This window comes from Hippopotamus amphibius, chromosome 14, assembly GCF_030028045.1.
Source record: "Hippopotamus amphibius kiboko isolate mHipAmp2 chromosome 14, mHipAmp2.hap2, whole genome shotgun sequence".
Lineage (NCBI taxonomy): Eukaryota > Metazoa > Chordata > Mammalia > Artiodactyla > Hippopotamidae > Hippopotamus > Hippopotamus amphibius.
The window spans coordinates 10837453-10851938 of NC_080199.1; the positions used below are offsets into that span (position 1 = coordinate 10837453).

At 51.9% G+C, this 14486-nt stretch overlaps 1 protein-coding gene across 1 annotated transcript; it reads left to right on the forward strand.

Annotated features, from left to right (window-relative positions):
- Positions 1 to 113: 113 nt before the first annotated feature.
- ZIC5 (Zic family member 5) lies at positions 114 to 6493 on the forward strand. Its single transcript, XM_057707774.1, has 2 exons — positions 114 to 1638; positions 6051 to 6493. Exons 1-2 carry the CDS (start codon positions 114 to 116, stop codon positions 6491 to 6493), a joined length of 1968 nt encoding a protein of 655 aa, XP_057563757.1.
- Positions 6494 to 14486: the final 7993 nt, after the last annotated feature.

A 14486-nucleotide genomic window follows, 5' to 3' on the forward strand; every position in this document is an offset into this window, starting at 1 on the left:
GGTCCCACTGTGCAGCTCAAATGTGGTTGTTCGCCGTGGAGGACAGAGTGGGAACGGGAATAAGCAGAGTTAGGAGGCCAGGACAAAGAAGTTACAGAGCGCCTCACATATACATGTTTTTGAAGGCGGGCAGAGGGAAAAAAGTCCCCCCAGTGAGGGTCTATGGGTCTGATTGTGTCGTTCCGATGGAGCCCCCTCTGAGCAAGAGGAACTCGCCAGCGCTGAGATTAGCGGATCTGGCGACGGCTCAGGCCAGGCCGCTTCAGAATATGACAGGCTTCCCGGCGCTGGCCAGCGCGCCCACCCACTCCCACGCCCGCGCCACAGCCGCGCACCTCCGCCCTCGGGACCTGGGCGCTGACCCCGGCGAGGCCATCGCTCCGCTCGGACCCGAGCACATGGCCCAAGCGAGCGCGCTCGGCCTCAGCCCTCCCTCCCAGGCGCTCCGGGCACAGCCCGAGGCCCGAGCGGCCGCCGCCCGCTCTGCCGCCTCGGTCGCTCACCCCGGCGCCGGCACCTACCCCGGCGGCGGGGGCAGCAGCAGCACGCCGTCCTCCGCGCCCCCGCCCCCAGCCCCTCCTCTTCCTCCCTCCCCGTCACCCCCTCCCCCTCCCCCTCCTCCTGCCCTCTCGGGCTACACCACCACCAACAGTGGTGGCGGCGGCAGCAGCGGCAAAGGCCACAGCAGGGACTTCGTCCTCCGGAGGGACCTTTCCGCCACGGCCCCCGCGGCGGCCATGCACGGGGCCCCGCTCGGAGGGGAGCAGCGGTCCGGCAGCGGCTCCCCCGAGTACTCGGCCCCGCCTCCCCACTCGGCCGGCATGTTCATCTCGGCCAGCGGCACCTACGCCGGCCCGGACGGCAGCGGCGGCGGGGGCCCGGCGCTCTTTCCCGCGCTGCACGACACGCCGGGAGGGCCCGGCGGCCACCCGCACCCGCTCAACGGCCAGATGCGCCTGGGGCTGGCGGCGGCGGCGGCGGCGGCGGCGGCTGAGCTCTACGGCCGCGCCGAGCCGCCCTTCGCGCCGCGCTCGGGGGATGCGCACTACGGGGCGGTGGCGGTCGCCGCGGCCGCCGCCCTGCATGGCTACGGAGCCGTGAACTTAAACCTGAACCTGGCTGCGGCCACCGCCGCCGCGGCGGCCGGACCGGGGCCCCACCTGCAGCACCACGCGCCGCCCCCGGCGCCGCCGCCGCCGGCGCCCGCGCAGCACCCGCACCAGCACCACCCCCACCTCCCAGGGGCGGCCGGGGCCTTCCTGCGCTACATGCGGCAGCCAATCAAGCAGGAGCTCATCTGCAAGTGGATCGACCCCGAGGAGCTGGCCGGGCCGCCGCCGCCGCCGCCGCCACCGCCCCCGGCCGGCGGCGCCAAGCCCTGCTCCAAAACTTTCGGCACCATGCACGAGCTGGTGAACCACGTCACGGTGGAGCACGTGGGCGGCCCCGAGCAGAGCAGCCACGTCTGCTTCTGGGAGGACTGTCCGCGCGAGGGCAAGCCCTTCAAGGCCAAATACAAGCTCATCAACCACATCCGCGTGCACACCGGCGAGAAGCCCTTCCCCTGCCCCTTCCCGGGCTGCGGCAAGGTCTTCGCGCGCTCGGAGAACCTCAAGATCCATAAGCGCACTCATACAGGTGGGTGTCTGTCCCCGGCCGCGCCGCCGCCGCCGCCTCCCGCGCCGCCGCCGCTTCTGCCGCTGCTTCTCTTCCTCCTCCTCCTGCTCGCCTTAACTTTTCCCTCCTTCTGCTGCTTCTCTTCGCATACGTATAACCCGGACATGTGACTTCTTTTTTTTCTCTCCCCCCTTTTTTTCTATGAATAAGTAATTCGATAGCACACACAGGCCCCGCGCTGGGTTCCCACACGGTGGAGTCTCCAGCGCTCCCGCAGCCCCTCCGCCGGGACCGGCAACGCGCTCCAGCCGCCGCCGCCGCCGCCCCGGAGCAGAAGCAGCCGCCGCCGGAGCAGGAAGGCACCCAGGACGGTCGGCAGCCCCCATCCGCCCGGCCCCGGGAACGTGGGGAGGGCGATGGGGAAGGAGGGCCGGAGCCGGAGCCGCCCCGGCGGCTCGTCCCTCCCCAGCGGACGACAGACCCCGCGCGGCCCCCGCGCTCCGAAGAGCGGCCGTGCGAGGGGCGTGTGGGATTTCCTGCGGAATTGGGGCCGCGAGGCCCAGCTCGGTGTGGCCCCTCCAGGAGGGGAGGGGATCCTGTTCCCCCGGGGCCGGGTGCAAAGATGCGAAAGTAATGCGCCCTCGGGCTCCTGGAGACCTTCCCCCTACACACACGCACACACACTTGCCCACGGTTACACACCCCACATATACTCCTTCACCTGCACACACATCACACAACTTCACACACCCATGTTCCCCCATGCACCCCTCCCTCATCGCTGGGACATCCTTATGCCCTGGTGACACAATCACACTTATTTACACACCTTCATATACACCTATACTCAAACGCGCCGTCACACATTTTATCACTCACGCCCTAGAGGGTGCTGGAGAAATTAGCTTCTGTGCTCTTAAAGAAGGTGCTCCTTAGAGGAGGACAGGGCGAGCTGCAGAGCCTCTCGCGGTCGTTGGGGCCTACCCCGCCGTGGAACTTGGGGGCAGCCCCCGGGCGCCGTGAGGACCCCTCCCGCCCCACCCCGAGCCCTGCCTTAGGGGGTGCCGCGGCCGCGGCCTGGGGCGCTGGGATGCCGCCTGTGGGCCGCGTGCCCCTTGGAACGGATGAGCGCGCTGGGCAGAAGCGCTGATGAGCGCGAGCGCGGTCGGGATTTATAGGGACAGACAATATTACCCCTCGGAGGACACTTAAGTAACTGGAGTTTACATTCGGTAATTACTTGGCTGATTTATCGGCGTGGCGGCGGCGAGGAGGCAGCCGCCGGGCGTGGGCCCCAACGTCTGGCCAGCTGCCGGTGTCCAGGCCACTGCGCGGGGCGGGGGAGTGGGGGGCAGATCTGCGTGAGCAGCCGGGTCCGGGGGCCCAAGGCTGGAGCCCCGGGCCTGGCTCCTGTCGCCGGTACCGGACAGGCCTCCTGCGGACTGGCCGTCGACCGGCTGGGAGCGCGTTTTCCCCGCAGTTCTGTTTGCCAGCCCCGTGCTTCTCTAATCGGGGTCAGCCCGCCTTCATGATTTTGCCGAAAGGCAACTTCCCACAAAGCTCTCGTAAAAACTCCCTGGCCCGCCACGCCAGCTGCTGGCCCCCGCGCCCAGCACTTCCCAACGGGACGGGGGCCTGGGGCTGTGAACCGGGCGCGGGGGGCGCGGGAAGTGAAGCCGTCCCCAGAGGGAACCCCTGAAAGCGGAGCCCGAGACCTGGGGCCCTTCTCCGCCTTTCCAGGCCTCGGAGGGGAGCGGACCTTCCCTGGGCGGGCAGGCGGGCTGCCCGGAGCTGAGGGCCGTTTCCGCCCGCGTCAAGCAGGGAGCTGGACATGGGCCGCGCGGCAGCTGAGCCGGTGCCGGCTCGCGGGTCCCCGGGGACAGGCTGCCTCCCGCCGCCCTCGAGGGCGGGCCCCCACGGGGGGCGTGCGCGGGTGCTGCGGGGGGCGGAGACGCGGGGGGACCCGGAACGTGTTGTTTCGGGCTCCCTGCGCGCAAGGTTGCCCTCCCGCCCGGCTCGCGGTGGCCGCGTGGGCCTCGCTGGGTCCCTCGGGCAGCGATGCAGGCGCCCTCGCGTCGATGCTCAGGTCCGCGCCGGGTGTTTTTGGCGGTCCCTGGGCCGCTCAGCCATTGAGCATTGTGTCCAGAGAGGGGCCAGACCGGACTCCCCTCCCCACCACAACGCTCTCCCTTTTTGGGGGGTCATCCGGGATCCCGGAACAGATTGATCAAAGGGAATAATCCCCGGCCACTCCTGAAGGCCCGTTTCCTGACCCACTTGCCCCCAATTCCGTTTGTAGCCTTCCTCTGGGCTGGACTAGAGTTCTCACACACAGCTTCCCTCACTCTCTGAAACTCTTACAGGAGTTAATTTCTGCCGCGACCCCTCTGTCAGAATCTGAAACGTAAACACTGGGGTCTCACCGCCTTTCTGGTCAGGTAGAATTTGCTTTGCGCCCCGCCCCCCTTAGGCCCTGAATAAAATAGGCAATTCTATCCCCCTTGCCTTTTTTTTCTACTTTCTTCCTGCATCTCTCCTTTATCTCTGCTTTTCTACCTTTCTTTCCACTGGGTATCTGCCTTTTCTGGGTCTGATTCTTAATGCTTCTCATTACCATGTGCAGTGGCGGGGCCAGCAGGGTCCAAGCCCACACTCTGAGACACACGTAGCTTATGCAGAAACATGAGAGCTCTAAAAAGCAGCATTGCACATTTGCATAGGGTGAATAAAGCCACTTCGGCCTCCGTGTTGAAGAAAAGCTGGTTATAATTTTTTTTGGAAGACCGCTATGTTACATTAGAATCACCTCCAACTTAAAGTGGGATATAGAAATCGGTACAAATAACCAATGTTTTGATAAAACTCGATTAACTGTTTTTGTTGCAGACCCTCTATAGGGCATTTTTAAAGGTTGTCATTACTGTTGTGCTATGTTGTGTTTTTTCCTCTTTATAGACCAGCGTAGGAGGTATGTGAATAATATTTAATTTTGTTTTTAAACAATATTTCTGGGTAGGGTAGGTTATATACCCAGCATCTGAATACCTTTCAGATGTGCTAACATACTCTGGCACTGAAGCAGTGAGCACTGGTGAAGTTAAAAAAGAGAAGATGACACTGAAATATTTGTATAGGATAGTCCACCACAGAAATTTATGTGCACTAAGCTGTCTTAATAGTTGCCTGGCTTTTTAAAAAACATAAAGTGTCAAAAACCAAGGAAAGGAACATACCTTGTGTATCACTAGAGTAGCTGCTGAAGTGTAGAGAAATTCAACCCTATTTTTTAAATCACTTAAATATAAGGAATATATTATACCATAATATGTATGAGATAACATGTTCAGTTATGGACTCAAATACATCAAGTTCATGGATACTAAGGTGAGGAGGAAAATTCACACTGCTACCTGCTGTCTTTCTGTTTTTGCTTTTTAAAACCAAGGTGTAGTGTGGCTGAATATCTAGTTGTTTTAACTGAGCATTTCCACTACCTGGATCTGGGGCGTTGGGTTTAAAGGCCCTGTGTTCCTAGGGAGGGTAGGGCAGGTTAACCGGGCAGTGGGCCCAAGACTCTGGTAAACAGTCGATCTTTTTTGATTATTAAACAATGTTAGAATAAGGTTACTTATGCCATCAGGGACATGCCAGTTTCTGGCTGAGGCTTGTGGTCTTTATTAGCGTTTGTTAAGGTTCTGTTCCGCTAGGGTCTTAACTGCCCAGCAAGTTGTGAGGAAAGCTGGTAGAACGAAGAGGCCAACAGCCTATGCTCTGCCCAGCTAGGCTTGTAAAACATCTAGTGGTCGGATCATGTTTTTCACAGACGTCTTCATTTCTGGAGAGAAGAGGGTTTTGGTGTATCTCCTTTCCTTTCCCATCAGTGGAATCCTGGGGAACACTCTGAAACAAAATGCCATTATTATCATTTTACTGCATCACCCCCAGTTTACCTTTAATGGAGTATATGTGTTTATTTTTCTTCTCTTTTTCTTATGATCTTCACCCAAGCTGTGGCTTTGGAAGTATTTTATCAGCATTTATCTTGACAGGGGGATTGGCTTGAATTTTTGTGTATATAGACCCTGAGGGTCTACATGAACAAGGACGTGGGTATTTGGGTCCTAGCTGGATTTCAGTGTTACAGCTGGACCATGCTCTGGCCATTCTCACCTTGACCCCTGTGGTACTTCGGGGTTGACATCCCGCCTCTCACAAGCCCAGGTCCAAGGTGAGCCTCCAGGCCAGGGGACAGCAGGCCCATCCCTGAAGTGTCCCTTCGCAGTTGCATCCTGGAACATGAGAATTAGGAATTAGGCTGGGAGGTGGTCTTCAAGAGAACGGGACGATGCATCCTCATGTCTGCTCTAAGATTTCTCTGTCAAGTGAGCAGTCTCTGAAAAGCACTTGTTAACCTTACCTATGTTTTATTGCAGGGGAAAAGCCTTTCAAATGTGAATTTGATGGCTGTGACAGGAAGTTTGCCAACAGCAGTGATCGAAAGAAACATTCCCACGTCCACACCAGTGACAAGCCCTACTACTGCAAGATCCGAGGCTGTGACAAATCCTACACCCACCCGAGCTCTCTGAGAAAGCACATGAAGATTCACTGCAAGTCCCCACCCCCTTCTCCAGGAGCCCTGGGTTACTCATCCGTGGGGACTCCAGTGGGTGCCCCCTTGTCCCCTGTGCTGGACCCAACCAGGAGTCGCTCGAGCACTCTGTCCCCTCAGGTGACCAACCTCAATGAGTGGTACGTTTGCCAGGCCAGTGGGGCCCCCAGCCACCTCCACACCCCTTCCAGCAACGGAACCACTTCCGAGTCCGACGATGAGGAGATGTACGGGAACTCTGAAGTCGTGCGGACGATACATTAGATTTGATTAGTAATAATAATAAAGTAAAATAATAAGTGGGAGCCCTTGGACCATATCCTAACCTGAGACAATGCCGCGCGTGAGACAAACCTGTGACTCAGACTTGCCACCGGGTCTAATTAGCCCTATTTATTCAGTATGAAACCCTATGGTGTTTGTACATTTAATTAATTTAATTAAGATATTTGGGCTTTTTTTTTTTTCCTTAGAAAACAAACAAACAAAAAAACCCAACCAAGCTGGACTTGTATGTTGCAGGGGGACAGGACTGGGGGCATGAAGGAAAATGAACGGAGAGGTTAGTTAATCGAGACACACACTGCCAATGCAGTATATATAGTTTTTACAAGGGTGAGAGAAAGAGCGTTAAGTCAGAACTCAACACAGCAACAAGGCCCTCTGCATTTCCTGGAGTGCCTCGGGAACGTCTTTGACACCATAATGGGCTTCTCTGGAGCCTCTCGGCCTCCTGCTTGGGCCCTCATTCTGCAAAGGCCTCTTGATTGTAAACCACACACTTGCTGCCATTGCCAACGGATCTTGGACTGTACCTGTGTCCAAAATTATTTGTAAAAACCCTTCCAGTTCTAATACTTGTAATTTTTAATTTCCACTCTTTTATTACTGAGCTCACCTTAACACAGTATTTTTATACAGGATTATTTCTTCAGTACCCTGCTTGTATGATTAAAAAAACAAAAGATGCAGCAGCCTAGTACATCTCCATATATTGTGCTACTGTGATTGTTCAAGCAACAGTGGAGAGAAGAAAAAGCTGCTGCGGTTGACACCTGTGAAACTGTGATGTTTTATAAAACAGAAGAAATTCAAGTGCTTTCTTTTTCCTCTACTGTTTTTGTTTTTGTTTTTTAAATCTGAAATCTCAGAGGCTGCCTCTTTACTCTGTCCAAACTTATTGTGTAATAAAGAGATTATGTTTTAGATCATAAGTTCTTTGGGATGCCAAAATTAACAGGCAAGTGTAAGGAGGTGTGATGTTGGCAACATGCCTATTTTTTGGGAATGCTGTTGTTTTAAAAACAGGCCAACCCCTCTTTTATACTGTTGTATCGACCTTTTTAAAAGTATTTTCAATGTCGGAAATTGCATTTTAATGCATTTTCTTCCACCTGAACACACGGAACTCTATCCCACTTGAAGATCACAGTGTATGATTTACATTAAAAGAGGGGAGGGAGTTTCTATACATATTAAAAATTTTAAAAGGTTTATAGTTACCACCAAACACTGATGAATGTGTGACCTTTGCCAGAGCTGTCAGGCTAGGACAAAAAAGGTCAAGGACCTAGGACAATAACTCTTAGTTTATTTTCGGTTGGTACAACACATCTCGTGTGCAAAACGCAGTCCATCATAAACATCATACAAATATACTAAAGAGCACTAATTTATCCTCAGAGACCCTGAAGACACCCCTCCCCAGGGTTTGTAGAAATTTGTTTTGTGTGCCGTGAGTGGCTGATGTAGTCTTGTCATTGTTAATAACTTGTATGTGAACACTATTATTTGTACAGTTGAATTAATTTATTTTCAGACATCATCCTTTTTTTTTCCTGGAAGAGTTCAAAGCACACCAAAGAATTATATTATACATTTTGGTGAAAGATTGTCCTTTATGATCACGATTTATTTTAAAAAAAGGAAAGAAAATGGGAAAATATATTTTTAAGCTTACTTGAATGAACAACGTAATGTGAAAACCAGGACTCTTCCTGCATGTCTCTTTTGCATTGTGTTGATAAGATTATATATAGTTTATAGATATATTCTATTACTAGTACAGTGCATGGTGCTGTCACTTTGAAAGCCTTTCAATGTTGTCTTCAGATTGTTACGGTGAATATGAAACATGCAGACCCTCCTTTATAAAGAAAAAGACCGTAAAACTTGAATATAAACTAATTCTATGTTTTTAGAATTTATTTGATTTTCATAGTATTCACTTTCCAAGCTCTTTCAAATAGACAAAAAATGAGGTATGAACTTTGGGGGGATAATTTATGTGTCGTAAACTTATTTGAACAAAAGTATTCCTGGTTTATAATGAGTTGTTTTATTTATACAACTTTTTTCAATGGTAGTTTGCACTATTCTTTATTATGCTACAGGTTTATTTATTATGAAACAAAGGAATATGTATTTTATGTATTTTGCCATGCATAGGTTAACTCTCTGCCACAGATTTATTGGTTCCTGATACACCTAAAATAAAAACTTAAAATGTGTACCTCCAGTAGGAAGCAAGAATGATTATGAAGTGGAAAATCTAATAAAGGTATTCTTCATACGTACTGCTTACGTGTTACGTGGTGGCGCATCCCCGCCATACCCTTCCAGACAGGACAGGCTGCTTATTAGGTTCTTCCCCCTCCCCAAGCGATCAAATATCTCTCCAGCTTGGTCTAATTTACAGTCTAATCTAGAAAGTACAGTATACTTATGAAGACTGAGCCCTGCGGTTTGCACAGAACAGTAGCATAAATCTTGGGGGGTTACTGCATTCACGTGTTGAAATTAAGACTATCCTTAGTGATCCTACTCTGTGGAGAGCTGAAAAGAATTTTAGCATTTCTTTGCTGCCCACTCTCAAAAAGGGTGAGACAAAGAAGGAGGGAAAGATAAAGGGACAGTGAGAAGTTTCCAGACACAAAGAAGGTGAAAGCAGCCTCAAGAGCTAAGATGGGTGTGGAGTTACACATCCTGAATCAAGCCGAGGAGTGGGCCTCAGACACCTCTCATCTCAGGTGATGGGATCAGAGCCCCGTTTTACTATGGTTTGTTTGGAAGTTGAGCAGAGATAAGTAACTTAGGTCAGCATTTTGGAGCAGGTGTTAAGGAGAAATGAGCTACATGACATCAAAATGCCCAAGTGGCTTAAAGCAATATGATTGGCTGTCCACATTAACAAGGCTGAACACTTCCTGGTTTTTAGGTTGGCTGATACAAAACTGATAAAAGGCAAATAGTTAAAAACAATTGGTAGTAATGTCAATAAACAGTTTTCCAAAAGATTATAGTGGTTTTTTTAAAGTCAGGTTTGTTACATGTAGTGAAGGTGAAACAAGTTGCAAAGGGTTGTTTGAAACCAGATGATAAAAATCAACACACAAAGGAGAAAAATACTCATAAATGAAGGCCCCGATCAATGGGGAAACTTATAGCTCTCTAATGAAGTTTCTTGTGAAAAGAAGGGTGACACAAAGCCACCAAGACATGAATCATTCATGGGAAATATAAAAGATAAAAGATATCTGACAATGAGCAGAACCTTGTATAGAGTGTATAAAACAAGTTTCCCCTTCTTATTTTCTGCTTTAAAACGCACAATCTCCCACTCCCAGCGTTCTCTGTCCAGTCTATAGAGTTAAAATTGACCACTGCTCGTCCTGCGCCACTTCAAAGTAATTTAGTCCAGAACGGAAGGCTTGGCGCTTGGACAATCTTCATGGTGTGTTAAGATTTCTATGGCAATTGGCAAGCAAGACGTTCCCATCTGAATGTCTCAAAGAAAGCCACTTATTGACACTAAGTTGGCTATCATCAAAGACTTCATCTTTCCTAGGCAAAACGTGGTCCTCGTGGCCCTGGTAAACACTGTTTAAATCATCTACCTTTGTTTTCTAGGCTAGGAGAATCTTCAAACATGATTATTTGTAGTTTATGTATATTTTCCCCTATTCAGGATGTTCTTTGGTAAAGCTAATGCTCCTAAAATCTAAAGTACTGAGAAAGCTTGAGGGGGGGAACTACATTCTTTCAGGGAGTTGGAGATGGCCACACAAGAGGGATAGCCCTGGAGACAGGAAAAGAGGATGCTCAAACTCCTTGAAAGCTAAGGCCCAACTATCTGGGATATCGCAGTTGTGCCATTTATATCTTGCATTTTCTGGAAGCTTTTGGAAACCATAATGGCTCTATCTATATAATCTATCTATCATCTATCTATCTGTCTATCATCTATCTATCTGTGTATCTATGTATTTATCTCTTTCTCTCTGAAAGGGGAATGAGATGTCCACTTGGAGTATTTGTTATACCAGTTTGATTATGAAATACAGCTGGGGAGGGGGCTGCGGAGACCATCTGATTTCTCAAATGATCACCTTAAGTCAGAGGAAAAGAAAGCTGAACACGAGAAACAAAGCAACCCGAGCACATAGTAATACTTTCAGCCTGTCACACCACACTGCCCGCTGGCCCTTCCACCCGTAGTCTACCAAAACAGACACACGGCCAGGGGAAACCCACCCTTCCAGGGCTGGAGGGATGGTGAAGGAGACCCGCGGTGAACGAGCCCTGGGGTTGCCAGCACACTTGCCCTCCCGTGAACAAAAACTCACAGCAACTCATACTCTGTCATCCCCACCCCCACGCCCACGCACACACACTCGGGAGCACACATTCACACACACCGCGAGTGCCTAATCAGGCACGGAGAAGTTCAAAGGCATGTTCTTTGAAATTCAAAGTACTGCTTTTATGGTACATCCACACGGAGCGCAGGCATTGCTATGGCAATGCGCCGGGCCAGGGGAGTCTCTGGCAGACGGTCCACAGTGATGCGAGACACTCTATTAAGATACAGTTGCAGTGACCTTCCCTTTCACGCCAAGTTAGCTCAGTTGATTTTCACCTGATCAGAAAAATATATTACACACCACATTGCAGGGATGTAATAGTATATGTATTACACGGAATACACATATATGTCTTTCCATCCACTGTTTGTTACCATTCCCCCTTAGAACCTCCCAGCTTGAGAGAAAGGAGAAAGAATGAGGAGAGGAGGAGAGAAAGGCGAGTGGGGGTGGGGGTGGGTGATGTCAGAAGAGGGGGAAGAGGGGCAGGAGCGCCCCAGCCGCAGTTCCTCTTCCTTCTCTCCCCACCTAAGTACTTTTATTTGCAGAGCGATTGTTCTTTGTTTATTTAATACAAGTACTGTGTGAATGGTGAAAAATAAACACGATGAAAAATAACCAAACAGATGATTCCTCCGAGTGAAAAAGCCCGGACTTAATAAAAGTGCGAAGCAGTCACCGCTGAATGAGAAATCCTTTGAAGTGGAACTTATTATAGGAGGAATACTTTGGGGTTGCCTTAACGACGCCGCTGAATCGAAAGCGCTCGCCTTTGTCAGCGATTTGTTCTCCTTTGCTGGGGTGCCCGAAGAAATTACTTACATGGGCTGCCTTAACATGCAGCCTGCAAATCAGTAACTTTGCAGCTCAGACTTGCAGACGCCACTCGGCCACGGACAAAAAGAAGTCAGGGGGAAACGCACCAACCTTTCACGCCGAGTCTCCGGGGATGGGGACGCACGGGCGTGTTGGGGGCGGCAGATAAGAAGTTGTCTTACAACTGGCCCCTCCCTCACCGGGGGTCCCCACCCTCAGCCCCCACCCCCACGCCGACCCGCGAGCCTCGGCCGGGGCCTCGGCCGCCCGGCCTCGCTCGGAGGCAGGGGAGGCTCGGGCCTCTCCAGGCCCTCCAGCGAGGGGCGCTCTTCCGCGCGCTGGCCGGGCGCGGGATGTTCCCAGCAGCCCGGGCCATATTTAATAAGGGTCGTTTATCACCCAGGCGCTTTGAAGGGTCGCCTCCAGCCCTGTGCCCATTAGAAAGGCGGAGGTGACATTTAAACTCCGTTTTCAAGGATCGCGGGGGGATTTCAATGAAAAGGCAACTCGTTTGTCTTATGAGCCTGGAAACAACCCCCTTCTCGCTCCTTTTGACCACATGGCATAACTCAAAAACAATAGTTCAAAAGTGAAATGGCATCGTGGTGTTCACTCGGAGACAAGCCCCCATCTAGCACCAGAGAAAAGAGGTAGTCCGCAAGACAATGTGCTTTTTGTGTCCGACTCTGTCACAAGGATTGTGTTGTTTGCTTTGGAGGCTGCGCCTGTTATACTTTCCTGAAAGTGCTTGTGTTAAACAAGAGTTATAAGTCATCCAAAACAACAAACATTTTGATTTTCTTTGCCTAAAGGGCTTTCCCTGGCTATGGGCACCGTGAAAAAATAATGTCCTTGCTGAGAAAGGAACACCAGTAGTAGCATAGAAGCGGGCGCATTAAATATTGAATGACACGGGGAAAAAGAGCTTGTCGAGGGGCACTCAGCCTTAAAGTCTTTCTTCAACTTTGTCTTCGGTGGCTGCTGGACTATTTAAGATGGTATTAATTAAGGCCGCTTCGGATGCCGCCGAGCCCGCCGGCCCCTCGGCCGCGCTCGGTCAATGGGCCTGTGTCCCCGCGCTCTGCTCACGCGTTGGCTGAGCCGAGTGCAAATGTCACTTCTCATTTGGAGGCTGAAGAGAAGGGCCCATCCTACATTAAGGGCAGCAGGGATGCAGTCAGCAGCAGGCGTTAAAGGGATACGAGGGGCTGGGGTGAGGGGAGGGGAGGTAGGAACAAAATGGGAACATCTGCCCGGGGCCGGGGAGCAGAGCCCGCCGGCGTGCACTGCTTTTGGCACATTTTGGAGAGTGTTGTTTAGCAAACAAGGGCCACGCGGGACTTGCTGGGCTGGAATTCTCTCTCTCTCTCTCTCTCTCTCTCTCTCTCTCGTCTGTCCTCCTGCGTGGGGACAATTTAAACCCCAGCCCTGCAAAAATCTATTAGGCCGTCTGGTGGGGCGTTATTTTACAAAGGGAGTAGCTTCTACAAAGAGAGACAAAGGCTTGGCGCAAACCGGCTTCTTTCCAGGCTTCCTCCTCCCCCCTCACGTCCTTTCACAGATCACAAATAAGGCCCAAAGGGCCTCAGCCAAGGACCTCCGATCCAATTTTACAGATAGTGAAACTGAGACCTCAGGCCAGTCTCAGAGAGGATTTTTTTATCAGTTTTCCCGCAGGGAGTGGGAAGTTGAGACCTTCACTGAGACCAAAGACCCAGACGGGGATGAAGCTCTGTTTAATGGTGCCAACAACCACGCCAGAAGATCCCCTTCTCCTCAGTTCCAAGCATGTGATTCAAAATCAAATGGAAGTTGGTTTCAGCAGCTGGAAATTCCTAACAATAAAAAAAAAAAAAAAAAAAGGAATGAAGTTCACTGCCAACTAACTGTGGCATAAATGCAATGCGTGCTTTAAGAAACTCTCTGCTAACTATCAATTCTTGATGAGGAGAGACAAGACTTGGCTGGGTAGAAGGGTGCAGAATACCCTGGCAGATTGATTTCTGCAGCCAGAATCCCCCATGGGAGCTCCCGTCTCCTGGTGTGGACTTCCAGATGGACAGGAGCTTTCTCTTTTATCACACGGTCCCTTGGAGGTGGTGGGAGACAGCAGTCAAATACTCTTCCCTCTGTGTGTGTGTGTCTGTGTGAGACAGAGAACGTTGGTTTGGACCCTTGCTGCCCTGTACAGGGGTTTAGCACCCGTAACTCTAGATTCATTTGCATGTCTGATTCTCCTTCTTGGGATGTGTCCCCTCAGGGGCTCTCTGGGCCTCCTGGATAAGGAGAGGTCACATTTCCCACCGAGAGCCATCCTGCAGAAGAAGCAGTTCTGGCAGGGCTGGGCTCTAGGAGGGGATGGGAGTGGGTACCTCGGATCTGTCAGCGGAGACTCCGGCCTGCGGCCTACACCCTCCACCGCAGTGGGAGCTGCAGGCGTCGCTCTAAGGTGGGGAACCGCCTGGCGGGGCCTGGACACTGGCCGAGGTGGGCGGTGGGGAGGAGAGAGGGCTGTAGCAGACCAGCCCTCTGCCCCCTCCCCCAGCAGGTCTGAAAAACCTAAGACTGGAGCTCACGTGCTCAACCGCTGACCTGGTGATCTTTCTTGCATCTCTTTCTTCGGTCCCCTTCTCCTGACTCTACTACTTTTTTGCAAGAACAGGCCCCAGGGCAGGGTAGAAGATGCAAAAACACGGCCCTTTGGCCCGGAACACAGTCCAGCGCGCGCGCGCGCGCACACACACTAGCTCACGCACAACTCATCCCCCCTCCCCGCACCGCGCCCCCACCCCCGCCCG